This window comes from Struthio camelus, chromosome 1 (assembly GCF_040807025.1).
Source record: "Struthio camelus isolate bStrCam1 chromosome 1, bStrCam1.hap1, whole genome shotgun sequence".
NCBI lineage: Eukaryota > Metazoa > Chordata > Aves > Struthioniformes > Struthionidae > Struthio > Struthio camelus.
This window is the reverse complement of record NC_090942.1, coordinates 70,977,032-71,005,009: the sequence shown is the minus strand read 5'-3', so window position 1 is coordinate 71,005,009 and position 27,978 is coordinate 70,977,032. Positions and strand designations below refer to the sequence as shown.

The window sequence follows — 27,978 nt, the reverse complement described above, 5'->3', positions numbered from 1 at the left end:
CCCTAAGTCGCTGCCGAGGAACAGCTCGCCCCCCTTCGGGATCGTGCCGCCTGCAGAGGGGAGCCCACGCAGAGCTGTCCCGCCACGCGTGCCGGGACCGGGATGGGGGGGGGGCTGCGCCGCGCCTCGGCCCCACGCTGCCCACCCACCGGCCCGCAGCTGTGGGGAGCGGGAAGGAGCAGCTCTGTTACTCCCCCTTCCCCTCGGCCCGGGCACCGCGCCAGCGCCGCCCGCCATCTCCCGCTGCGCTGCGCTGGGGGCGGGGCGGCCCGGCCGCTATTAAAGGGGGCTGGGCGGGAGGCGGCCGGCGCAGGCGGCCATGGCGACCTACGTGCAGCTCAACACCGGGGCCAAGATGCCCATCCTGGGCTTGGGCACCTGGAAGGTAACGGGCCGGAGTGCGGTTTCCCCCGCGCGAGGGGCGGCGGCAGCACCGCCCGGCCCGGCCCTGGGAGGCTGGCGAGGCCGCCGGGGCCTCGTCCGGGCCGCCCCGCTTAGGCGCGGTGCCGGGAGCTGCCGGGGCTCCTCCGCCGCGAACCGGCCTCGCGAGGGGGCGAGCGGGGACTGCGGCCGCCGCCGGACCCGGCTGTGGGGCTGCGACCGAGCCGGGGGGGATGCGGAGCTCGCGCTTGTGAGGTGATGAACCGCAGAGCGCTGCGAGGAGTGCTGTTTCTTGTTGGGTGCTTTCGGGTTTTGTTTTGTTTTTTTTTTAAATCGGTGATTTTATTTTGAGTGCGTTTTTTTAACCCTATTAGGAAAAGTGTATCTAATATATTTTTGATTAGAGATTCTTAGCTTTGTTTTTTTTTTTTTGTTTGTTTGTTTTTGCTTAGTCCCCACCGGGGAAAGTAGCAGCTGCGGTGATGGCCGCTATCGATGTGGGATACCGCCACTTCGACTGTGCCTATGTGTACCAGAATGAGAGTGAAGTTGGGGAAGGGATCCAGCAGAAAATCAAGGAAGGCGTTGTGAAACGAGAGGACCTCTTCATTGTCAGTAAGGTAGGGATCTGGTGGCCCAGGATCTGGGGCAGACCTGCCTTGTCATAGTAGCTCCCAAATACTGCACCAGTCCTGCTGTGTGGAGCAGCCTGGAGCAATTCAAAACACCATTTGGGCCACTCCTGAGATGAGCTCCCTGTTTTACTTCATCCTGTACCCAGAGTTATGCAGGATATGCACCCCTGGCATGGGTAATAGTATTTGAGTCTTTCCTCATACTAGTTTATGCGATTCTCTTTTATATAATATATGGTGACCTAATTAATGGAGCCAAGTCACTCTTTGTCTGCCATAGCCCCATTCAATTGCATATTGCCACTGTGCAGATTGACTTCAGTATCTTGGGCCAGTTCTGCTCACAGAGCAAACCCCACTTGAAGAGCAATAGGATGACCTAATTCCACATTGGCTACCAAAGAAGATGGAAAGCTGCTCTCCTGTTCAGGAGAGCACCTGAGAGCTTCAACTCAGGAGGTCACAGCGTGGCTTGGCTCTTTGTCTCTAGCTTTGGTGCACGTTCCATGAGAAACCTCTGGTGAAGGGAGCCTGCCAGAAGACTCTTGCTGCCCTGAAACTGGATTACTTGGATCTCTACCTCGTCCACTGGCCTATTGGGTTTAAGGTACAGTAACAGTATTGTGTCTTACAACTTCTGTCTCTAACCACTGGCACTCCTGAAGAGCTTTACAGCTCAGCTATTGCTCCAAACAGGAAAGATCATGCATCTCTTGCGTGTACCAGCACTGTTCTAGAGTTGCTTATTCAGCTTTACTCTGGCCATGTGAGTCAGGCTCTTGATCCCTGCCTCCAAGTTTGTTACTTGCACAACGTCCTCTGCTGTTCAGATCCTGGGAGAGGCAGATGTAGAACTAGGGGCAGTTTTTCTCAGCTGCAAGCGTGAGACAAACCTACAGTATGCTCCTTTGTCACTGACTTCGCTCCTCCTTTGTGGGAAGGAGGCATATACTTTGCTGCCTGACACAGTCTTTCCTCTCTGTGCTACGGAATTGCAGAGCGAGAGCAAATGTTTCCATTTTCCATTTCTCTCTTTAATCACTGTGTTTTTAATACAGTACAGATTGAACTGACCTTATTGTTCTACAGATAGTGGAATTCAAATGGTGAAGCTTTAGTGCTGAAGTCTTTCACGCACTGCATGCAAAAGAGTTGATGGTCAAAAATCATCGTTGACCAAATTTTCCACCTTACCTTTTGCTTACAAGTTCCTCAACTGTTTTTTGTAGTTTGTATGTTATAGTTATTTTCATATGGATGTAACTATAGTAGTGTAAGTGCATTGGAGTGTAATAACATGGCATGAGTAGAAAATACTGTTTTGAACTAAGTTGAGACCTGTGGTCAACTCATAACAGAGGCACTGTACCAGTTCTCCTGGTGCCACCAACTTAAACAGTAAGCCTCCCCATGGAAGACCTGTCGGTGTATGCAGTACGCTCTTCAGTGGCTATCGTTCAGAATAAAACAAACATATGTTCCCAGGTCCTTATTATACCTTCTAATAAAAAACAAAAATGCACTATTCTTTTGTGGGTGTAATTGAGCAATATAGAAAGTGAAGTTATCTTTGGCTGCACCTCTTGGCTGTAGTTCTAAAAGTGGAGTGTCTGGTCTAGTATGTATTTTGGTGAGCCAAAATATCGTTGGGTCTGGTGGAAGTACCTGTCTGTATGGGGTTGATTGCTGGCCATAGCTCCACATGAAGGAGAAAGGAATGACTGAAGAATGTAGACAAGAACCAGTACTACATTTTCTGCACTGAAGCTTGTTATCATAGTCCTCAGTTGTCATGGTATTAAGCTAGCTTCCAAACAGGTTGTTTGAAGCAGTTTTCTCTTGTGCCAACAGGCAGGGGAGGAGCTGTTTCCCACAGATGACAAAGGCATGTCTGTACCCAGCAACACAGATCTGCTACACACGTGGGAGGTAAGCTCAGCCACAGTGGGAGAATCCCGTTTTCTGCCCTCGGTTTCTTCCACGTTCTCATTACCTTCGGTGGTCACCCAATTGTTGCCTTGTGTGTGCGGAATTAGTTGGAAAGACTCAATGGCGCAGTAGCGGGCTATTATTGTTTTCCACCTGGAACTCTGTGTTAACTGCTGCAGTCTCAAGGAATGAGACTTTGGTCTTGGGTGGGCTGGGACAAACATGGCAGTGCTCCTTTTTTGCCCCCTCAAGGGATCAAGAGTTTTGCATGTCCAATCAGTTGTTTTGATCCTTCACACGAAGGAAGCAAGCCAGGTCAGGAAGAACGCCTTCTTCAGGCCCTGTCTGGTACACCTCATGATGACTTTGCTGCCCTTTCTGTTAGGCCATGGAGGAGCTGGTGGATGCTGGTCTGGTAAAAGCCATTGGAATCTCCAACTTCAACCACGAGCAGATTGAGAGAATCTTGAACAAGCCGGGACTGAAATACAAGCCTGCAAATAACCAGGTAGGCTACAAAGTGGCAGCAAGTGAATGCTCTTTGAGGATTATCAAGTTATAATCATCAAATAAAATCTTAGTAAAAGGGAGAATGGAGTAGACGCAACATATACTCTTAATTGTACCTTACAACTTCTTCTGGATGCACAAGACACTTTTTTTTTATGGTTTAGTGCACTACTGCTACGAAGCTTGACAAGGAGCAGCTCCACAACCTGCTTTTTGGCAGGATAAATAATTTGGAGATGAGCTTTTACTCTACTTGGAGTAAAACCCAATTGATATACAAGAATTAATTAGAAAACTAGATGACCTTTTTGTTCTGACAATTTTCAGCTTGCCCAGACTGCAGATATTGTGGTTCCTGTTGCTAACTCAGGAACGAGGGAACTGAACAGGAACATGCTTAGTGAACTTTTTATTAACTTAATCCGGGTTAGGAGGAAGGAGGAAATGGAGTTGCAAGGAAGTCCATAGAATAGAAATGCCCAAGTATAAGGACAACGTTTGGATCTAATCTTAAGTTCCCAGAAAAGCTGGGTTGTAAGGAACCTCAGGAGATCATCTAATCTAACCTTCAGCTCAAAGAAGGGTCATTTCTGATCAGACAGGTTTTCAGGGCTTTATCCAATTGGATCTTAATCTTCAAGGATGGAAACTGCACAGCCTCTCTGGGCAACCTGCTCTACGATCTGGGCAACCTGCTCTACGATCTGGGCAACCTGCTCTACGATCTGGGCAACCTGCTCTACGATCTAACTGTCTTCACAGGAGTAGCAAAGTTGTCTTCTGCATCTACATACAGTTCACTGTATTCCAGTGTACCCCAGAAGGGAAACAGCCACACAGGCTTCAGATAGCAGCAAGTAGCTCTTTTTTTAAAATGGTTCTAGCTGTAAAATGATCCCATGTTTTACAGTGTCTCTTGCTCCACCTGCCAGCAGCACAAGTTTCCAGGGACTTCCCCTCTGAATGCAGTAGCAGCTATCTTGAAGGCTTGAATGGCAGTACAGTCAAAAAGGTTCTTGACTTTGCCTGATGAAAGAAAAGTGGTGCTTCCCAGTGTGCAATTACCCTGAAAATCCCTCTCTCTAAAGTATTAATTGCTCATGTTCATTTGCTGCCTCTTGATACAGTATACTATAAACATTATTCCTGTATACCTGTGCATTAACTTGCTAGAATATGCAGCCACTGTTAAGCAGTCTGTATTCAGTTATGTAGGTATTCTTATGGAAACAGACAGTCAGCACATGTATGCATTTTTAAAAGAAAATTCTGTAGTGGACAGTAATCTGAAGGTCCAAGATCTGTGGTAATTTGTAATCTTTATCATATTTGCAGTTTGCAAGTATCTAACCTAAGTACTGATATGAAGCAGATAAAAGGGAATGAAACAATACTAGTATTGAAGTTAATGTGCAACTCATAAAAACATTATGGCATGTTTAATCAAGGAAGAAAAGAGAAACTTATGCTCATGTTACTCTACTATCTTATTGTAATGATTTTACACAGTTCTTCTGGATGTGGATATTATTGTACTGTCCCACAAACAATTACGTAGGTGATGATTTCATGTGTCGGGGACAATACAAGTCAGGTAATTCTAAAGGTGTTAGTCCTTGGATCACTTCACTTGCCAGGTATGCTACTACTACAAGTAGTAGAAAAGGAAGGGGGAAATACAGAACAAAGGCTGCATAATATTATGCAGAGATAAAAGATGGGGCAAAAATCAGCTTGTGATTGGCTTCAATGATCCCCTGGAGCAAGTTACAGCAGTTCTGTCACTGTCAGTCTCTGTGCTCTTGTGTTGACAGGTTGAATGCCATCCATACCTTACCCAGGAGAAGCTGATCAACTATTGCCAGTCCAAAGGGATTGCTGTGACAGCATACAGTCCCCTTGGCTCTCCAGACAGGCCATGGTAAGACTGCTTTGCAATCTGCAAGGGAGCTGGCATGACTTATGAGACTATTGAGACTAACCATTGAGACTATCACTGCATCTTTACTCCCTCTGATAGATACAGGTTTCTGTTGCTAGGTGGGGTCTTTCTATGGAGGTTCCTCACCATTGGCCTTCTGTTCCCCATATAGGGCTAAGCCAGAGGATCCTTCCCTTCTGGATGAGCCCAAGATTAAGGAGATTGCAGCCAAGCACAACAAAACCCCAGCGCAGGTAAGGAGAGGTGGTGCAGGAGGTAGGGTACTGGTTCCTGGAACACTACTTTATGGAAACTACAGGCTGTGGGTGCAGCCTGAATCTTCATTCTCTATAAGCTGTGGACCCCTCTGGTATACAGTAACAATGCAGGTTGTTTGCTTTGTGGCCTGCAGTGCATGCTAGAAGGGGCTCTTTGACGCTCAAAGAAGCAAACTTTGAACCCATCTTCAGATGTTTTCCCCATCTGAGGTCCTGTTGCAGAGAATCAAACCCTTGCATAGATTGCTTAAAGTCTGAGTGGGAAGGAAAGGAATTGACTGCCCCAACACTGCAAAAGAGAGGAGGCCTTTCTGTGGGCTCCACCATTTCTCTCATTGCCCTCTGGAAGTGCTTCCTAGGTTTCAGGTATGGAAGTGATTTGATACCCAGAAATGGGTTAGTGCTGCTGAATCGTGCTTTACAGCAAGCTGCTATTGAAACAGATTCTGCTCTTTACAGACAAAGAGCCATCTTGTATGACTCATTGATATGCTCTTGCAGGTTCTCATTCGGCTCCACATCCAGAGAAATGTGATTGTGATTCCCAAGTCTGTCACACCACAGCGTATTGTGGAGAACTTCAAGGTGAGCGATTACAAGTGACCTGGGTGCTGCCCTTCAGGGATCGCACTCCTTCCCCCCGCATGGCAAGTAGCAATCCTTTCCTACCCTTCCCAAGTCCTCTTCAGATAAGAGGACTGGGCTTTTTTGTCTATATATTTAGCTATGCTCTAGTGAGGGCTAAACTAACAGCTACAGTGGGAGAGCAGAAGCAAACAGAGCTCTTGGAAACAGAATGCTGGAACCTGGACAGTCACCTTGTGAGCTGTCTCTTTGGCTGCGTGTGAATTGGCAGGCAGAGCTTGCATGCAGCCCAAGTGCAATAACATGCCAGAAAAGTCTTTTGGTAGAGCAAGCAATGTTAAGAAAACCGTTCTGGGGTCCGTATGCCATGCTGCTCCTCTGTGAATTCAGCCCCCCCTGACTGACACTGGATGTCAGGATTTCAGAAGAGACCTAGTTGGATGAATGGGTTACAGGAAAGTCTTCCAGGTGTCCTTTTGGAGCAGGACACACAGATGCTGCCTCAGCAGCTGGAGGCACGCTTCAACCCTAACTGTTCACCCAGCTTCTTGGAACAGCTAACACTGCCTGCAACTGATGGGTTCCCCCTCCCGCTGCCCCCACCAGTGAAGTCTTGTGAATGTGTAGAGACTTCATTTCCCTTTCCTGGAATTCTTTTCCCTTTCCCTCTTGCATGAGGCCATCGCTTCTTCTAACCAGCACCTGTCCAGTGTGGACTTGCTTTTTTGAGTCTTGTGAATCTCACAGTCTTTGGTTTGTTCCAAGAGATGACTTCCAGTTGTTTCTCCTCCTAGGTGTTTGACTTTGAATTGACCAAAGAGGAGATGGCAACAATTTTGAGCTTTAACAGAAACTGGCGAGCCTGTGCAATGAGCACGTAAGTGGCTATTTTTCTCATCCCTTAATTTATGAATACTTCATATTGGGAATTTTAGATAGTAGGTTTGGGTGAAATTCAGTATATGCAGACTCACATTCCAAATGCTTCATCCACCACATCTTTGAGTGGTGTTTAAAACCTTCAATATATAAACCAAACAATGATGAACATAAATCCAACTTCATGTTCATTTTGAATTCAGTTTCTAGGAAGCCTTTTTAATTGCAATACCAACAGAGTTCTAATCCTCAATTTTGATTTTGGCCATATTAGAGAAACGAGCATGAGACAGACTTAGTTTTGTGGTTATTTTTGCTTGTAGAATTTATTGGGACTTTGTGCTGTGCCTTTTATGTTATAAAAACTGATGAAGTGTTCTTCATGGGTGATATGAAGGTGGGTGAATATCTGAAGTATAATACAAGGATTTGCATCTTGGATACCTAAAGCCAGATATGAAATTTTTGTTGAAAGGCCACAAAAAGATCTTTCAGCCAGTAAACAGTATAAACTTGAGAAATTTTCTACAAACCACATAAGTCCCATCACCTTTGAACTCCAAGCCTGAATAACAGGAAGGCAGTCAATTTTTTCAGTGTACAAATGCAACACATCAAGGAAAACAGAAATCTGGGATAAATTGTTACTGCTTTTATACAGCTGAGATCTGCTTTGGTTGCTTTTCAGTGACTACAGCTGTAGAGAATACTTATCTCAGCCATGAGGTAAAACTTTCCACTTTGATTTCTTTCAGGTGCAAAAATCACAAGGAGTACCCTTTCAATGCAGAATACTAAAGATGGTGGTTTCCTCCCTTTCTCCACGCTCCTAGTGTCAGATGCCTTTGCTGTTGCCTACAAGTTGTTGATCTAAGTAGCTTTCTCACTGCATCAGTCCCTTTTTGCCTACAAAGATGCAGTGTATGTATTTGGTGACTTTATTTTCTTTTTTTGGAAGAAAAATGCCAAAATGTTTCTGAAGAGCACACTGTGTGGACTGTAATAGACTGTCTTTGCCAAACTGCCTGTCTGGAATTGGTAAGCAGAAAACATTGAGGAAGTCTGTAAACCAATCTCTTTATTTTCCAATATTGGGGATTGGAACTAGTGATTATTGTTGTATGGAAGGACTGGGATGTGACAGATTTTGCATAATTAATTTGAGGCCAGCTTTTTCTGATAGCTTTGGTTTTGTTTCTCTTTGTAACACTCCATGCTTTCACTCTCTCTCTAATGGGAAGTACTAGTTGATTTCTAAATATAGCAGTTACTGCATGGGTAGCTCTTTCAAAAGTGTTTTGGTTCACAGTTTCTTGGCAATCTAAAAGCTGGTTTTGCTTATAATAAAACGTAGTTTCATTACTCTGTGTGAGATGGTTATTTCAGCAATGCTCTAATGGCAGTCCTGCTGGGAGGGAGTAGCTGCTTTATGCCTAGCTCTCTCTAGATATTACACGAAAGCGAGGCTAATGACTGCCTGCCAAAAGCTCATTTGCTGTTGGTGTTAACTTCAAGACACTCTTATGCAAGTGCACATGCTGAATGTACGAGGACAGTGTAATATACCTATGCCTATTGATTCTGCCTGAGCCTTAAAAAAGCCTTTAAAAATAAACGCAGTTGTCCTGATATGTCTGTCAGCTAATAGAGACAATTTAAACTTTAGTGCATTTTAATTAAGTAATTATGTATTTTGGTTAGTAGAAAACTCATTCCACTAAAGATGCTAAGCCTACACAGAATCCTAAAGGATTGTTTAGGCAGTAGAAAACATGCAGCTTTAGGGCAGGCAGGAAAGACTTTATGTTGCAGGAAAAACTTGTGTTCCTGCAAGCAACCATTTATAAAGAGTCAAAGTAACATAGGTGTTTCTTGGAGATCTGTTCTTAGGAAGTAGCAAATAAGACTGTATTCAAGTAGGCTTATAGCCAAATTTTGACATTTGTGAGGTATGTTTGTCCTTTGTTTTACTTATGGTGTTCTCTATATATGCAGGTAATGTATTTGAAGTTGTTGTCTAAGCCTATTCCCAAATGCATTTGGTCACTTCAGGTCTGTCTTGTTAAAGCAGTTGTTTGTTTTGGAGTGGCTTTCTTATGTTTAAGTAACACTCCCTTCCCTCAGTCCCTTCAAGGACTGAATTGATCTAGAGACTCAACTGTCCACTGAAGGTGGTTGTGTAGTCTGGTAGAAAGAGGTTTCTTTCTGAGCAGATGAAAGAAGGGAGACAAGTACTTAAGGTAGGATTTTGATTACATAGTTGCATAGTATCCCTTAAGGGAGCTCAACTAGCTTAAAATGCACAATAATGAAATCTTTGTTCTTGGAACATATTTGCTAAGTAGGTGGTCTTGTTTACTAGTATTGTGGTGATATAAAGATTGCTAGGGAGCCATATTAATTAAAAAAATGTCCTGATGAACACTAACAAATGTTTACCCAATATAATTATGTTCAAGTGCTGCTTTTAAAAATCTTCCAGTATAGCTGAAACTAGACTTTAAATGCAACACAGTTTGGTCAGAATCATTTATAACAGGCTGAATAGATAAGATTAAAGTGTGTGTGGGGGGGGGGGGGTGGAAATCAGCTTCTGATTCTGAGCAATATTCTTCTTTCTAATGCTGCTTTTCCTCACATAAATGGATTATAGTCACTCTAATTCGGGGCTTAAAAGTGAATACCAAAATTTTCAGCTCTGAGAGTGTTCTTGTAAATCTATAATGCAATAAATAGAAGCCCAGAGGCATACAGAGGGAAAACAGAACAGCTCATGTTCTGAGATTAGTGTAGGAGTTGTGACAGAAAACTGTTTTGGACAGTCTTGAGTTGCTTGTAAATCATCCTTTTTATGTGACCAGTGTGTTATAGCAAGAAGTTACATTGGGCATCAAAGATTCCAAAATAGTGCATCAAGTTCTGTTAATTTCCTCTGTTTTCATTTCACTGTAATGTCATGAACGCTTCTGTGCCTGAAACTTTCCATCCTCCAAGTAGGAATTTTACTGGAGAAGACTCTCAGACGGACTGCTCAGCAGCAGAAGGAAGAGTGGCTAGTGCTATGGGTGGAATGGTATTGTAACAGGCTCGCTCTGTATTTCACCCGATGACTTAGACGGAAAGAATTTGGAAAGGGTCATTCTGGGACACACAACGCAGCGCTTAACCGGCAGAGGGCTTGGATGACTGGTGAAACATGGGAACGAAGGCAAAAACAGGGCTTGTTAAGGGAAGAGGCCCTTAAGGGAAGGGACAAGGATGCATAAGCTTGAACAGAAAGTAGGCTGTTGTTGGGAAGGGAGTGAGTGATAGAAAATGCTGTCACCCATATCCATTTTGGCTGCTTCAAGGCCAGATATAATTACTTTCTATAAGAAGGCTGAGAATAGGGGAAGGGCCAGTCTGTAGATTGCAGCCAACTCCTCATTTAATCTAGGTTGATCTAGGAATTGTTATAGTAAAATAAATTAAGTTATTGTACCCCTATATTCTTGCCACTCTCTCTCTATCAGTGTAGAGATTTCCTTTCATCTCCTAAAAGGTAACGTGGAAAGATCAAAGAACTAGACATCCGGAGCCCAGCATTCCTGCTAACTGAGCTCTTCCTGATATAACTGTTCACAGCATTTGTTTTTTTCTATTGTCACTTGACAGATCTCTGGGTTTCTGATCAAAGAAACTTTTAAGGACAAATATGATCTTGTAGTTTTTCCAATGATAAGTGGTTGGTTTTTTTATTTCTTGGGTTTGTTTTTTCCATTAAGGGCTTGTAGTTCAGCTCCCCGTGTTAGCCTTTTTTTACTAGACTTCCTCAGGACTGCTGCAGTAGTTAAGCTGATGTGATCCTGTAGCGTGCTATAGGAAGGAGTCTAGCCCACAGAAGAGATTAAGAGCAGGAGACACAAAAAATAACCTTTCCAGCAGTTACAGAATCAGAACTAACTCGACTTGTTTTCTTTTCAGTTGCACTCCTTCCTTAAAATGAAGTAGAAGTAGGGGGGGGAAAAATAGCAGTCCAGTCCTACTAACCTGGTATCAAGTTAAAAGAAAATAGCTCTGAGAGAACAGGTCCATTTCCATAGCAGGGAAAAGCAAAGGATAAAGTGGTGAACTGGTTTATCAGAGGAACAGGGAGAGGAAAAATTGTGATAGTGTTTCATTGGAGAAGGCAAAGGACCTTTTACCGGGGTGGGGAGAGGGTGGCAAAGGAGAATGCAACAGGGAACTGGAATTGGCATCATGCCTCTTGCAGAAGAAATTGCTTGGAGACTGGACCCTACAAACAGTCCGACAGGCACAGTACACGTTTCAGTTTGCAGCAGATGTTCTTTTGGGGAGCAAGTGGCTCCAGTTCTGATGCTGGAACGCTCATCCACAAGCTTGCCTGGCTGGAATTACTTTTTGTATGGTGCTCTGTAATTTAGTCTTTGTTTTCCCTCTGGGGAGGGGAAGGCCTGATATAGCTCTTGCTCAGCTCACATGACTGACAGAAGTGCATATTGTAATATTTGTGCAGAGTTGTGAAATCTGGGGTACAGAACTGCATTATTCAAAACAGGAAGAGAAAAGCCTGTATTTGGGCTTTTAATCTTTTCTGGCTATATCTTTGACATAGCAAGTAATATGGAGTCTCTTACTTAACGTGGATGGAGAGCAGTTGGCTCAGGATTAGTGTGCATGTGTGTTGTTGTGTTTTTTTAATCACTTAATGCTTTCCTTGTTACCTAAACTCTGTCAGTAACTATTTGTCATTCCCATCTGCTCCTTCCTTGACTGCCTTTTTTTTTTTTTTTTAAAAAAAAGGCCAGTGATCATCCCAGTCAGTTTTCCAAAAGGTCTCTTGCATGTATGTGTGGTCTTCTGTTTTTGTTTGTTTCTCTTCTCTAAAGACACAGGGAGGGATGGACCAGAACTGTGTGCCAGACTTAATGCAGAAAGTTCATGCAATGAATGGGTATCTGTAGTATTGTTTCTCTTTCTGTTTGCTTGTGAATGATATTGGAATCAGTGTTTTCTGTCTGTTATAATCCCAAACATTCCTACCTGAATAGCAGTGAGCAGCAAAGAGTTCTTAATTTCACTCATTGTTGAGGTTAGCCTGTTTTCCCTCTAAAACATGGGCATGATACTTTTTTTCCTCCACCCAGACCCTCTGGAACTTAATGCAGGTCTGATTATAGCAGAATGGATGTACTGCACAATAAAAGCACAAGTCATGGGGCAGTATGCTGTGATTAAAAAGGGAAAGGGGAAATGCTAAACTAAGGTATTTTTCCATTCACTACATTCAATTCAATGATAAACTCACTGCTGGCTAGGAAAGACAGGACTGCAGGTTTGGTCTCAGCTGTTACATGGTTTATAGAAACCGAAAGTGAGTTGGCAGTAAACTAAACCTCTTGCTGTAGTTCCACGAGAAAGCAGTGGATTATGCTGCTGAGGAAGTGTAGTGTAGCCTGGAGGTGCACAGGAAGAGAAGCTGCTATTTTTCACCGAGAAATTTGTTCAACTCCCTGGAGATGGTCATGGTACCTTGAACCCGAGTATGCTGTCTTGCATGGTGAGAGAATAAACATTCTTTTCCTGAGGCATTTTCTTGTAGTTTGGCATGTGTTCTTTTGGCATTTTGAAAAATGCCCTTCTCACTTCCAGGCATATAAAGTGATTTAGACCTGTGTGGCCTCTTACCTACCTGCTCTTTTGTGCTACATACCCACACAGCTTGGGAATTAGTAACTCTGACAAATGCTGAAAAGTGTGTAAAGACAGAATACCCCTGCGTGTACCATGTGGCTACCTAGATAGCAGGATGCAGTTAGGTTAGTCATCTGTACGGAAAGCAGAGTACACATGCATATTGACACAGGGCTCTAATGCATTTATCTGGAGATTAGGTACTTACTGGTATATGAAAGGACCTCTGTGTTGCAGCTTCTTGCATTGACAGAACAAGCATAACTCTTCTTAGACAGCTGTAACTTGCCCTTTCCTCTCTTCTGCTAAGGTCACTTGACCAACAAATACTTTCTTTCCTTTTGTCAACTGAATTTACAACAGCTGTAAAAGAAGCCCAAGTCTCTGTCATGGCAGGGTTGTGGTGTTTTTTTTTTTTTTTTTGACAAGTAGGTTCTATGTAAAGCAAAGTCTGAATTCACAAAAAGACTCAGGATCCATCAAAAACAGAACAGGGAAGAAGATTATGCCTAGCAGTGTCATCTCTACACACAGAAGATGCAGTTAAAACAATTTCCAGGCTTGCATGCATGTGTGCCAAGGTAATTGAATTGGTGAAGCTCAAAGTGAGCCTCCTCAGGCAGCTTCTAGGAGCAGGTTTGCTGCTATTGCAGGCTGCTGTGAGGCAGCAATGGTCTGCTAGAAAGGCTCTGCTGATAACTTATTCCCAAAACTTCCCTCTTCAAACAATTCAACTGAATCCCTATTTTTTCTCATTTACCCACCTCTGACCAAGCTGTTACTGTATCAGGGCATTAGTGTACAATTGCCCTGTCCACATTGTCTGCAAGTCATCTATCTGCAGTTCTGCTGCAACATAGAAGGGACTACTGTTGCTATTTTATTTCCTCATAACTAACCCAAATTCTCCTTTTACCTTCACTCAAGTCTCTGCAGCTGAAAAGAATCTATTGTCTGTAAAACAAATGCATAATTTCTGGCTTCTAGCTTGTTTTGAATTTTTTCCTATTATATGGCTGCTGTGATCATCTAGTCTGACTTCCTGCACAACACAATCTATAAACATCCTGTAAATAACTTCAAGCTGTGATTAAACTGGAATGTGTCTAGAGAATTCCTATGAAGCAGAGTGTATTTCAAGATAGGCTCTACCAGGGCCTTTAGTTGGCTGTAGCTGATATTGCTGTAAGTTGGCAACCTGACTGTTGCTTCAGTAAAGCTAAGCTCTTAAGCCTTTCACGTAGAAACAAGGCTACAGTCTGGTCACCTAAAGCACAGCACCTTCCCTGCAGCTGGTTTTCTAAGTACTGCTATTGCACGATGCTGTAACACCTACTCTTTTCAACTTAGCATATTCAGAAAAGAGAGAAGAAAGTGCCTGCTACAATAGGCACCTGCCTGTCCATCTCACTGCGCTGTGTTTAGTGTCCATTGCCGATAGGCTTGTTCTGGCCAGCTGCTCTTTCTTCAGAAGAGTTGCTGTTTGATACAAGTGTTCTGCCGTTCCTAGGGCACCTTTTCTTCAAACATCTTGCAAAGGTCTAAAGTAGCTCAAAGGTTAGTCATAATTTCCTTTATAGACTTTAAAAGAGAAAAAAAACACTCAACTACAAAGAAAATCACTTGGCAAAGGATGTCCATGAAGTCTGTATCCTAGCTGTGAACCTTAATTACATAATCATCCTTCCTCCCTGCAGGCAGTACTGATCCACATTGTTCTTCAAGTGGACTGAAAGAGCTGAAAGGAACATCAGGATTTTTAAGTCGTATGTTAGAGTTCAACAGCAAGAAGTCTTTACAGACTATATTAAAACTTCAGCAGATGCATGAGCTGCAGTAGCACTTTTTTTTTTTTTTAAGCACAAAAAAAAAATCTAATGACACTGGATTTGCTGAGGAAGATTTGGTCTTAACTGTAGCTACTCTGCTGATAAAGGCAGTATTTATATACTCTTGCAGATATGACAAACTAAATATACAACTCTCCTGCCAGTTTATTAGTTTTTAGCAGTTCATAAATAAGAACCCTCATTAAGCAGACTGTTCCAGAAAGATAATTCAGCAGTGCCCTCCAAAGAGCCTTTCAATCAGTTCCACTAAATTAACTGAACTTGGTGAGAACCAAAATATATACCCATGTACATGTACAGTCTTATCTCATAAGAGCTTCTGATGTTAAATGGGTTATCTTACAATAACAGCTAAAGATACAGTTAGCATGTTTTAACTTTTTGTCAGGATAGGAGACAAATAGGAGAATCCTTAAAGTCCTGTAAGATTTGTCAAAATTTACAACTAAGACTGCTTTTCACAAGTTCCACAGATTCAGGATTATTAAACTTTAATTATCATCACTACATGCTAATAGAATATATATTTGCCACAACTGAGTATACATAGTCATAAGATCAAAACAATGATAAAGAAAATGAGTTAATGTAACTGGTTGATAATAAGGGAAGCAAACAAGCATGTTTAAAGCTACTCTTCAGAATTCCTGTGAAATACATTCTTCCATCTTACAATATATACTGTATTATGTTGTGATTTAGTGTACATGAAGTATTACAAATCATGTGAAACAAGAAAATACAGTCTTTCTAATTCCTGAAGGATGTCAAGATAATACCAGTATTAGTCTTCTGAAAAAGGATAGTCCTTGTAACGTTTGCATCTAGAAGAGGTGAATATGGTTAAAATACATTACGAATATAGGCTTAAAGCTAAAAGGAAATAGCTTTTCCTCCCCTGACAAAAGCCCTGCAGAACTAAAACTAAACTGTGATGAAAACGTTGAAGTGAACCTCCTTAGTGTACCCAGGGCAATGGAAGTGAATACTCTGTAACTCTCAGATGTCCCTAAGGGCTTGTTCTCAAAGGAAAAGGCATGTTTTGCTTACTTGAAGTTACTAAACTTCTCTGTAATATAAACCACTCTCTCATGAACTCATAAGTTTGCAGTATTTATTATGTACATAGGTAACCTAGCCAACAGAATAAATCACAGATCTTGGAAATCTGGGTCTAGCCAGTCTATTATGTAGACACTGCCTTAATAATGTGGGCATAAATACACAGGCACAGCTTTTTCACTTCAAAAAAAGTTACAACTCATTCCTAAAATGGAGCTTCTTTACACTGACTGCATCATATAAAGCAGCAAAAGAAAACCAAACAAAAATTGCGGCCAAATTGGAGTTTGCAGCCAATTTTTACTTTGGGAGAGCAGTTTGATGTACATCCATTAAGAGGTGTCTCAATGCACAACGTACAAAAATTCCAACAGCACCAACCGGTGCAAGATAGACAGTGCTGTAATAAGCCCTAGTGTTGGATTTCAGTGGATACTGATGTGACCAGGTATTGCTTCAGGTGCACTGTTTTGTGTTTTAAAGTGAGGCTATCCAACGCTGTCTGTTAAAGGGATAGCCAGTGTACGTCCTGCAGGATGGAGAGAGGAGGAAGAGGTACTCACTCGCTTAACGCACAGATTCGATATCGCTTCTTAAAACTGAGGATTGTTTCCATCTCTTCCTTAACTAATTCAAAATCAAACACCTGAATAAAGATCCCAAACAGCTGTTTTACTACACTATGCAAAAAGATAAGGTCGTTTACAGAAAGAATACCAAAAACAGAAGTAGAAAAGCATTGTATTTGCTGAGGCACTAGCAAGTGTTGCAATAGATGCACATGTTTGTGGTGAACAATGGAAAAAAAGCTTAAAGTCATAATGCTGGTGGCAGCCTAGTTATGTGATGTTTATATCACAAGGTGGAGAAGTTAATATCGCTTACTTGATCTGTTCTAATGAAGGACACTTGGGTGACACTTGGGTCCTTATTTTTAAAGCAACTTTCAGCCTTTACCAATAGATAACTTCTGTGATATCTGACAGACAAGTTTTTTTTCCAGCTCGAAGTATGAAAAGGGTACTTTGTAACACTGGCAGCGTGGATTTTCTGCGTAAGAGCTTAAACACCAGAAGAAGTTTGTAATGTACCCTCTTACCTTAAACTTTTCCTCAGTATGGTGTGGAGTGACAGATTTGGGAATTTACGCTCACATTTCTTTGAATCTGGAACCGGATAAGCACCTGCAGGAACAGATTGGGAATTACAGCTGAGACGTTCTGCCTGTTTTCTAAAAGCCAAAAATCATACTTGCCTACGTGCCTCACAGGCAATAACTCTACTGATAAACACAGATTAATCACATAGGAAAACATGAGGAAAAACACTTTGGTAGACCATTCTTATTTATTGCACAAGCTCATTTAATCATTATTGTCTCTGGAGCTGGGGAGACAACAGGAGAACGTATTGAAGAAGAATACAGAGCTGGTCGGGATGCTGTGCGCAAAGGTGGCTAATTTGCCAATTAAAGCCCACCAGGTGAAAGCAAAAGACTTAAAAGACTAGCAATCTTCTGTCAGTCATTGAAACTAGTACTAGAAACAGTTTTTAAAAGCATTATGTTGGAGAAGAGACACATAACAAAGAACACAGCTTTCCAAAATGGCTTTGAAATAGCCACTTTAGCACAGAAGGGAAAAATACATGTCATTGGGGAAAATACTATGTCCACTGTTACCTGAGCTGGGGTTTTATTGTACTTGAGTGCAATTTCCTTAATTTGGGGGTCATCAAGAAGCGAAACATCCTCAGGCTTGGACCTGTGAAAATAAAAAGCAGACTCAGCAGTTAAAGGAGACCACTATTTTCTCTTTCAAGCACTGTCATGTAAGAATATTATTTAAGTGATAAGAAACCATCATCTAACACACACTTTAATTCACCATCTTCTCCCTGCCTTCATTCTTTCCCTTTTCATTGCAAGATGGCACTTGTGAAAAGGCATGTAGTTTGTAACATTACAAATCACTGGAATACATTTCAGTCCAAGATTCTACAGCCTGGGATCAGCACTGGGAATTTCTTTTATCCAGCTCCCCACAGTTTCATCCTGAGAACTGGAATTGTCATACCCTTCACAAGCACCGCTTCTCTGGGAAATTCCCTCTTCCAGGTCAGAGAAAGCTATGAAGATTAGAATAAGAGCAAACTTCTTCAAGTCATCCATTTTAAAATCCAATCCATTTGTCTCAGCAGGACTGTGAGGTTGATGTTTTCATGAGCACATACAGATTTGGGTTTTTTTTCTGATCTTTCTGAAATTTTCTTACATGCTTAATAAGCTCACCCAAGTTCAAGTAAGAATTGTCTTCACTATTCTTTTTCTCCTAAACTAGAAAATATAGGAACAACACAGATATGAATTAGCAGACTGAAAAACACAGGAAGTGATAAAGAGCGTTTTCCCGTGTATTTGCAACTGTTAACAAATTAGTAAATATTTTTCTAGTTGCATCAGTTTTTCTCTATCAGGTCTTATCTGCGTACTAAGACTGCTTTATGGTATTGACTCCTATTTATGTTTAAGAAAAAAGGCTCACAAAACATTCTTACGATGGTCAGCTGGGAGCTCCAAGGGGACAATACGCAGTGACAGAGATCCCTTTGGAGTGGCAAAAATTAATCAGCTCTTCCTGGGGAAGATACGGGTGGCTCTCTATCTGCAGACACAAATATTAGATTACTCCAAAAAAACAGTTGCTATTTGCACGGAGCGGTTAATATTTCCATGAAGCTACTTTCAGGTTTAGTATCGCTATGGTGACCTATCAAGCCCCATATAATGGGCCCTACATCAGCTTTGAGAAGACAGCTCTTTTCTGCAGCTACAGCAGTGTCTTTGCTCAGACCTTCGCCCCCTCATCAGAGATTCTTCCCTTCCCTGCCCCACTGAGTCCCCTTTCAGCTCGCTGTGCAACCAGAGCCCATTTCCCCTGTTTCTCTGTTTCTGCAACCCATGTAAAACCCTTTTCCAGGCTTGTTTCTTCCCCTGACTACATATTCACCCAGCCAATGGTGTAGCTGGGCTGTGATCCCATCTTTTCATGCAGCCTTGTTTTGCCCAGCGCCGGGGCTGGCGCTGGGAGGGCGCAGGGCTGAGCTGCAGCATTTGGCTCTCAGCCTGCACCAGTTCAGTGCTGCAGTCAGAAGAAAATGAAGCTTTGGGCTTTCAGCTCATGAATGGCACGGGCTTCCCATGTAGTAAGGGCACAGAAAATTCTGCATTTTCTATTGCTTTAGAATTTAGTATAACATAGATATTCTCTTTGAGGGATATCAAAAAAGCACAGCCTTGACATAAAAGCTGTCTCACTGACAGAGATGCCCCATTAAATGCAATACCAGCAGATAGGTGTTACATCACTACTAAATAGTTTGAGAACAGTTTACCTGATTATTTGCAGGCTTGTATTTTAAGTCTGGTTTGCTCAAGCGCCGATCTATCTGTTTGTGGTTAAAGTTGGAGATTCCAATAGCCTTTACCAGTCCTGCATCCACCAGCTCTTCCGCAGTCTAGAAATACTACAGATTCAGACTTGCTATTGAATTAAGAGCTTTTCTTCATCTGGAAAAAACACCTGCACAAAAGTTTCAATAGCAAAAATCACTGTGGCTGGGATCTTCTTCTGGTGCGGTGTTCGTACAGCACAATGAACAGTGAGACCTTGGTCAAGGACTTAGGCTCTTGAGCATTATTATAATACAAATAAATAATAGCAATATTCAAGACTAATAATTATTCCACTATGATTATTTCAGTACAATACAACTGCTTTAAGAACATTATCCGCAAGTAGACTCTCTGCTCCAAAATAAGTTGTTTTTTTTAATAATTCCTCTAGTTACAAAATAATTATCCACTCATAGAAAAGCTTGTAGTTTGGAACAGAATAGCTTAATAAGGAGCTATTTTGGAAGAACTGGAACGGAATACCTGAACATCTATGCTTCTTGATTTCCCAAGGCAGATGTACCATCAGGCAGTAGCAGGACAGCATGAGCTGCCCTTCTCCCCCCCTACCCTTAGTTCTTTCCCATTAACAAACAACAAAGCAGTTAAATCAGTCCTACTTAGTTTGGCACCTCGTGCATAAAAGAAACACAGGAGAAAATAATCTATGACACAACTTTTAGAGCAGCTATATCTCTTTCAAAACAGAAAAAAAATGTTTATTTCAACTTGCTATCATAAACAGCAGCCTGAAATGTCATCTTTTTTTCCTTCAAATGAACAATAAAAATGTGCTTTATTCTTCATCTGGCAGAAGGGAGAAAGTATCAACGGATCCTTCACACTGTGGCGAGCCCCTGGTCCTCCTCCAACCTAGCCCAGCTGAGCCTGCCAGTGGGTGGAAGGGAAGGGAAGCTCGAACCATCAGCCAAGCAGAAGTTTGAGCTCGTGCCCAAGTCCTGACTCGCACACGGCCTGCTCATGCGCCTGTTTGCATTGCACACGCAAGCCTGGCCAGTCCCAGTACTTTCTGGGAGAGGAAAATTTGGACCCTTGGGTACATGAGCACAGGCACATTATCTTTGCAGTGGTAGGGGCAGCTCAGGTAAAGATAGGTTTGATCTTGCTACAGCTAAATCTACCAATTAATGAAGCAACAAAATACGCAGCAACTGAGCTGGCTGCAGGGACTGCTCAGCTCGAGCCAGGTCTCATGCCACCGCAGGGTACACACAACCTCAAAGGTTTCCTCCAGCCATGCCCACTCAGCAGGCCTAGTAGGCGGTGGGCATGAAGGCATCTCAATTTTGGTCAGGTAACACAAGAAGGAGCCCAAGGACCCACAGCAATCAGCAAACTGGAATTCTTCATGTCAAGTCTCTTAAAATGATTCCCAATGTGGAAGGTGCAGAGTTTTTGGGCTGTTATTTCAAACTAGGAAGAATTTTTCACTGTCAGGGAACTTACCTCCCATGTGCCCAGAAAATCTGTATCGCTGGGAATGATCATACCACTTTCATCTGCAGGAAAGAGCTCCTCTCCTGCCTGTCATCATGAAAGAAAAGTGTATTTAAGGTAGGCTGAACAGTATATAGTTAAAGAAATCATTTAGAAATTCTACAAGTAAGTGGCATTGGAGTCACACTGGATGTCGTGACTTAAGTTTGCACTGGGGAAAAAAGTTGCCAAAAATAGTAATCTATATGAACATAGTAATCTTCAAGCAAATCTGCTTCTTGAGAACCTGCAGGCAGAGGAAGGGCAGACGCTTTTATGTGCTTCTGCCAGGTTGAAAGAAGTTCAGGGATGTGTACACAATGGACAAATGAGGATTTATTTAACCTGGGGGTAGAGAGAGGAGAGAAAAATAGGAACTAAGTAATTCACAACTGTTTGATCCTGAATAAGCAAATCACAGCCAAATCTCAGATTTTAAGAGGAATGTGATGTGGGTGGTAATTTGATCCACAACATGGAAATGCTGTACCAGAAAATAAGGTGCTTTTGTAGCACAATGCGTATCTTAAAACAGGCATGTGCATACCTTTCTTTCCTTTCCTCCATTTAGAGGTTTGTCATTATGCCTTAATGAGGTTTAACAACACTCCTCATTAGGCAAGACTAAGGGCAGGTCTAGTCCCAAAGGAGAAAGTGGCAGAGCTCTCACAGAGCTCACGGGAGTTAAAGCCTCATACCTTGAATCCTGGGGGCTAGTGCATCAGGTGAAGATCCAATAATCCAGCTGGAGGGCCCCAAGTGCTTTCTGGCATGCCTCCTTCACGAGGGTTTTCTCACGAAATGTGCACCACAGCTGCAGGGATAAAACAGAGCCCGTGAGTTGCTCTCCCAACCTGATGATTACGGAGCATCCTTGGCAGGGCAAACTCATGGCACAGCTACAGATGCAGGTCACAGTATAGCACATTTTCTCTTCTTGGGGAAGTTTCCGTTTTGTGCACCTTTTTTTATTTGCCCATTGGTTAAATAAAATGAGATTGAGATACTCTAAAATTCCACCAGTGTGGACAACAATTTGACAAAATGAAGAAAAAAGGCAAAACTAGTAAAAATTGACCTGCCAGTTTCCAGCAGATAGAAGTTACTTTATTTTTCCTACCATTGTTGTTGGGGGAAAAAACAAAACAAAACAGAACACACAGGAGTTAAGGGGCTGAGCCCAGCAGCGCAGCAGGAGTGACCGTGAGTACAATAGCCATGCTTCCTATCTCAGAGGCAGCTGCGGGCACGGCCTCAGTTCCTGTCTCCATAGCTGACAATGGATACGCACTACAAAAAAAATCCCCCACAAATCGAGCGTGTTTTTCAAGAGCTGACCTCTTCCCTCCATCCACAAAACACTAATGCCTGATAGAAAGTGGTTGATTCCCAGAGCAGCTTCATTCTCTGGCACATTGTGCGGTGGGACCTTTGTCTCTCCTCCTGAGAACAGACCCTCACGTGACATAATTTATCTAGAGATGTACCTTACTGACAATGAAGAGGTCTTCTCGCGTCACAACCCCCTTCTCAATTTTTTCTCGTAGCGCCTCCCCTATCTCACGCTCATTCTGATAGACATAGGCACAATCAAAGTGGCGGTATCCCACATCGATGGCAAACTTCACGGCGTCTCGCGCTTCTCCTCGGAGAGACTGAAACAAGAAGAAAGGCCAGGCTTTCTGTAAACTGCAGAAAAACAAGCTTACTGTCCTCCAAACCTGGAGACCTTAAACCCTAAAATCATGAGGTGGATAACAATAATCAGGATCTTGCTTTAGTTATTTTTCTGGAATAAAATGAGCTCTTTGGAGCACAGTAATACCGGCTACGGGAATCACTGAGGAGTTGCCAGATCAGCTTCTACTATTTTAAAGGGACTGAATATTCAAATTCAGACACCAGGATATATTGAAATAAGCTCTAGCTTGCACCAAAAATAAAAGCAATTTTAGCCTGAGACATCGGCAATGTGCAAATTAATCACCCCTGGAAGCCCTGGTGGGCCTGGGCACAAACAAGGCTGCTTTGGTTGACTCCAGCAAGATGAGGGAGGACAGCAAAACGCTACAGACAGTGCCACCTCCTGGGTAAAATACACTCTGCAGTGCTTCATAGCAAAGTAAATCACTTCACGTTCTTGGCAAAAGACGTTGAAAAGTTGTTTGACAACTGGGTATCAGTTCTGGAGAATATCGAATGACACTTCCACATGCTTTGAAACCATGACCACCTCCCACATTTAACTGAATTACATCCCTGCTGATCATCTTTTTTAATGATTTAAGTTCTCTAAGTCTTTCCAATCAAAGGGTGCTTGGTTGGCTTGCCTAAATTTGAAACAATCAAGCAGAAACCACATTAACTTTTTGTAAGATACACATAAGCAAGTAGCCAGTTTCAAGTTTTACAGGCTGTTTTGAAGCCTGTTTCCCCATCTCACTCCTTCCAACGTATAAATGTGACAGCTCCTTAAGTGTCAAGGGAAAGCTAGGGAACCATGGCACCTGCAAAATGTCAGACATTATAGAGCATCTTATCTCTGGATGCTACCATAGCATGGGAAAGCTCTCTGCAGAGGAGAGAGGGCTCCCTGGGGAAAAATAACAAAACCCACACAACCACGAGTGATCTGCATTGCTTTTGAACGGAGGAGGGCTTAGTGGAGAAAAAAGCTGGTAACATATCCCGTGATTACACAAAAATATATAACATGAGATGTTTATCTGGAAAAATAATCCTTTGCTTTTTATAACATTGTGCTTACTGAACAGAACTTCAAATTCCTGAAATCCGAGTGACCGGGGAAAGAAAGGGCCCATTGTCACAGAGAAACACGGGGTGTTGCAGCTGACTTTGCGCTGGGAACCCTGGTATCAAGTAGCTTCAATTAAGCAGTCTCAGAGGGCTTGGGGCATCTTTTCATTGCATTGACATAAGAGATTTTTGTGGTGGCAGGGATCATATATTCAAAAATTTCCTTCTATTCAGTCCTGGTGTCCAAACAGGTTCCTTCAGAGATCTCATAAATTACAACGTTATTAGAACTGATAAGGCAAGCACAAGATGGTAACATAACTGAGACAGGCGGTCTGTCCCTAAGAGGCACCGTACAGCACACACTTCATTTTTAAATCCTGTTTAGTTAGTATTTAGGCCTCTTCAAGTCTTCTGTCATCAGATCAGCAAAAGGTGAAAGGGTTAAACAAATTCAGCCCCATTTTTATATGTTATGTGATGACTAGCCACAGCTGATCAAGAAATATAACACAAATAATTTAAGATACTTTTACGCTGATTGGAGAACGATTCATAGATCTGGCAGCTTCAGTTGAATATATTTAGTTTCCAGTTTCAAGTTGAGCAGGCAATTCACTTTCTCTTTTTAATGTAAATAAAGTCACTTTCTCTCCTTTAACATTTTTCAGCTCATTTCCAAAATCCTTTTACATTTATAACTCACTATACCCACAAATCTTCTCCCTTACCTCAAATCAATAACATAATATTTGCAGGTAAAGAATTGCCCAAAATATTTTTTCTGCAAAGTGCTATGTATTCATCTGCTGCCGTACAAATAAGTTAGCTTCAATCTCTAAGCAGTTAATGTAAGTTCCCATTTCCAAATCCACTGATTCCCATTTAAATCCCCATTGCTATGTGCACTCATCAAAGATGACACCTACGCAGCATGTTAGCATTTTAATAATCGGTGTTAAAAGAAAAAAACAAATAAAGAAAGGCTAGGCTTAAATGTTTACTTATGTAACACGTCTTTTTTTCCGTGGCTAAGAAAATCACCTTGCCATCACAACCGCTCACTTGAAATATTTCAAGTTTCACAGGTTTTTTACAGCTGTCCTGCAGGAAACTCTTTAAGAGACAAGAAACACCCCGTAGAGAATTTGCTGCATTTTCCCACCTTGAAGAGGAACTTGCTAAAAAAACTCTACCACAATTCCCAGCAATCGTGGCAGTTTGGCGCAGGCACCCACAACAGGTACCTGCCAGGTGCCCAGCCCCAGGGTGGGCAGCATCGTGGTGGTGGCCATGCATGGTCCCCTCCAAGCCTCGGCAGAGGCGTCAGCCCCTCGCCAAGCTTTTAAATGCGCTTTGCCCCTCCCTCCTGCCCGATCACTGGCTGCCAGTAAGGAAAATACGGGCAGACTCAGTGTAAAAGCAGTAGAAAGGAGGAGGTTACGTATCTACCTCACCCTGTCAAGAATTTCCAAACTCACTGTGGACGCCTTGCATGGGTTCACTGAGGGAGCTCATCGCATTCTTCACAGATCCTGTACCAACCACGGCAGAAGCTTCTCACTTACCTCCCAGTCTGTGTTTCTGCAGGAAAGATAGCATTTGAGGAGTTCACCCCTCAAGAAATGTTTCTGGTCTTACCTGTTTGCTCCTAAACTCATTCCAGTACTGAAACTAGCAACAAAACCACCTGTCTTAGAAGGAAGCCTCAGTTGGTCTCCAATAGGGAAAGCTGTTTAAAAAATTCCCAAGTTTTCCACTTCTAGTTCATCCCCACAACACTAGGCATCGTATTATATATGTCCCCCACTGTGCGTACATTGCAGCCCACGCTGTTGCCCTCAGAGGCTGGGCGGGAGAGAGCTTACATTTTATTTTCCTGAACATGCAGCATGACGCTGCAGTAGCCTGGGGTACGTAGCCCTGCCTCCCCCTGAAAATCCCATCTCCGTAGGGTTTCTGCTTGATCTAAAGGCCCCCTGTTTTTTTGCCCTATCCCTGAACAGAGACTTTACCATGGAAATAACAGTCACACTTATTGATGGTTTGTTTCCCTGGCAGACAAAATAAAGTTTCTGTAGTATTTGCCCTTAACCACTATACGATGAGCATTGATTGAATCTCCTAGAAGACTATCAGCACTTCAAGCCACCACAGCAAATGCTGAGCTCCTCCAAAATCTCAGGCGTGACCCCCAGCCTAGAGGCCTCCATGTCCAGCCGGAAGGAGTCAGCTTGTTATACAGTTTCTGAGCCTTACCCAAAATTTTGCAAGAACTGGTGTTAGAGATACGACTGGTAAGCATTTGTTGTTTATCTAGCCATCAAGGAACTTTTCCTTCCTTGCCATTTCTTTTGCCTTACGGGCAAAAAATAGCCCTGGGGTAATAGCACAGGTCATGAGGCAGACTCAAATGCTCAGTGACCTGTGCGGGGTCACTTTGTTCAGGCATTTCTTACCATGGGCAAACTGCAAGCAAAATGCACTCAGTCTGAAAGCATAAACCAGTTGCTTTGCAGTTAATACACACAAAAGACCGCAAGGACTGACAGATTGTCGGGCTGAGGACGAGCACACTCAGCACACCCAGGCAGACACTCCAGGAGCCTTTGCAGGCATTGATCAGGTGGCGAGGAGTCAAGTTCAGTACTCCTATCCCTGGTGGTACTGCTGTCTCTCAACACTATGTTTTCTGTAGGGTTTGGTGCCTTGTCACATTGGGGGTTTTCCTCCTGAATCCTCAAGGTGCTGATTGTGTCAGTCTCGGCAATTGGCAACGGCCACCTCTCCCACGTGCCTCGGCTCACCAGCTCCCTCACTGCTCTGTCCCACAGCCCAGTGATTTCCTCAGCCGTCAGAGTCAGAGCTAGCCTCAGCCATGGGCAGCTCTGGCCTGTGTCTGCAGATTTTATTTCGAGTGTACAAATCACTATGGCTTGGGAACAAGCCAAAAGTTTAGTTTTATTTCTGGGGTCAAAATGACCGATCCTCTTCTGCCCAAATTGTACAGCAAAAGCGAGGTTTAATCAGCAGTTATATTACTCACATGAAGAAGATTTGCTTGGAGGATTTGATGCATGTATTTGGTTTTCCCTGTATTTGTGAGAAAAGTGAGTGAAACAGCAGCGAGGTATGACTATGGGTCGCTGGTCATCCACCCGGTGTCCCCAGACAGTCGAGGGGCGCTGTATGGCTGTGACCCAGTGCCAGAAGGGATTTGCTTCGGCCCATTACAGCAACTAATTAAGGAAGGGTCAGGCTTCCAGAAGAGCTGTTGTGACCATGTGTTTTCAGTGCTCCATGCCTAGCGCGAGAGGCCCCTGATGGCCTCAGGTGAGCGCCTGGCTCTGTTCTGCCCCTCGCACGTCCAGGCATCGGAGGGTTGTCTCCTGTGCCGCTCACACCTCATGCAGCAAAGCTCAAACTTTGCATCCCACAGGTTGTTCAAATTTCAGCCTCTATGTAAGAAAGCATTAATTAGCACAGTGCACCCTTTCATAACTCTGCATAAGGGCTTTTAGTTCACCTTGCCTTTAAGTCTTTGTGCAGTTTTTCACAGCACTTACTTATGCCTTTTTTTATTATTCAAGAGGATTTACCCCAGAAGCGTTTCTCTTTCAGTTTCTTGACTACATATGTACCAGAAATGTTTGTTATCTATTAAGCTTTTGGAAAAGTTTGTGGCTCCTGGGCATATTTCTGTTTGCATTTGTTAGGAAAGTGCTGCCTTTCACTTACAGTTTCAAATGCCTGCAGTGTTGCCAGAAGAAACACCAGCATGGACTTTATCGCAAAAAGCCAGCTCTGTCTCCCTGGCGGGAGGCTGCTGGGTCCACTTTCCTGCCGTTTCCACCCCCTGCATAACCACGTATGGTCGGAGCTATTTTCACAAGCTCTTTCTCCGTCCTCAGAAGGAAATGCAGACATTTCTAAAATTTGCCATGGCAAAGTATGTCCTCACTTAAGGCAGGATAAGAAACTTGGTTTTGATGATAGAAGGTCAGTAAGAAAAAGTTGCCTGAAAAAGAGGAGTTATGGGAAGTCCAGTGAAGGGGCAGCACTGGCTTCAAGAAGGGCAACAAATTAAGCCGTCCTTACGGAGCCAGCGTAGGCACTAGTTTGAATCCCAGGTTGCTGAGTCAAGACTGGATTTTTATGAGACGCGTATCTGTGAGGGTAAAATGTGTAGTGAAGGCTGTTGAGAGAATGAGCCTATCCAAGGCAAGTCCTGTTGAAAGAAGATACCTTTGATGCCTTAAAATTATAGTTATTCTGTAGGAGAACTATCACAGGCATCATTACTGGAATCAATTAGACAAAACAGATTACTCTGATCCGTTATTGTTAAAACTCCTAGTAATGATAATTGTATATTATATACATTTCATTGTTGCTTAGAATGACTATAGTCTTCTCCACCTATATTTATAAATCCATATTAGGATGAGTTCTTTTTTGAAGATCTTTTTAAATCTGGAATTGTTCTCTGCATCATTTTTATGTAAATACCAATGATAACTAGTTGATAATTTGGCTCTACTAAATC

At 42.9% G+C, this 27,978-nt stretch overlaps 1 protein-coding gene, 1 long non-coding RNA gene and 1 pseudogene across 2 annotated transcripts; 1 reads left to right on the top strand and 2 right to left on the bottom strand.

Moving 5' to 3' along the window:
* The first annotated feature begins 17 nt into the window (after positions 1-17).
* LOC104147374 (aldo-keto reductase family 1 member B1) lies at positions 18-8,480 on the top strand. The gene is made up of 10 exons (XM_068947820.1): positions 18-385; positions 834-1,001; positions 1,507-1,623; positions 2,868-2,945; positions 3,331-3,453; positions 5,270-5,376; positions 5,549-5,630; positions 6,156-6,239; positions 7,034-7,116; positions 7,874-8,480. Exons 1-10 carry the CDS (start codon positions 320-322, stop codon positions 7,914-7,916), a joined length of 951 nt encoding a protein of 316 aa, XP_068803921.1. The 5' UTR covers positions 18-319; the 3' UTR covers positions 7,917-8,480.
* LOC138067603 (uncharacterized) lies at positions 3,359-5,257 on the bottom strand. Its single transcript, XR_011141775.1, has 2 exons — positions 4,190-5,257; positions 3,359-4,147 (listed from the first exon to the last, which is right to left on the bottom strand). It is a non-coding gene; the product is annotated as an uncharacterized lncRNA (long non-coding RNA).
* Positions 8,481-15,446: 6,966 nt separating the features above from the next.
* Positions 15,447-24,727, bottom strand: LOC104147375 (aldo-keto reductase family 1 member B1-like; annotated as a pseudogene).
* Positions 24,728-27,978: the final 3,251 nt, after the last annotated feature.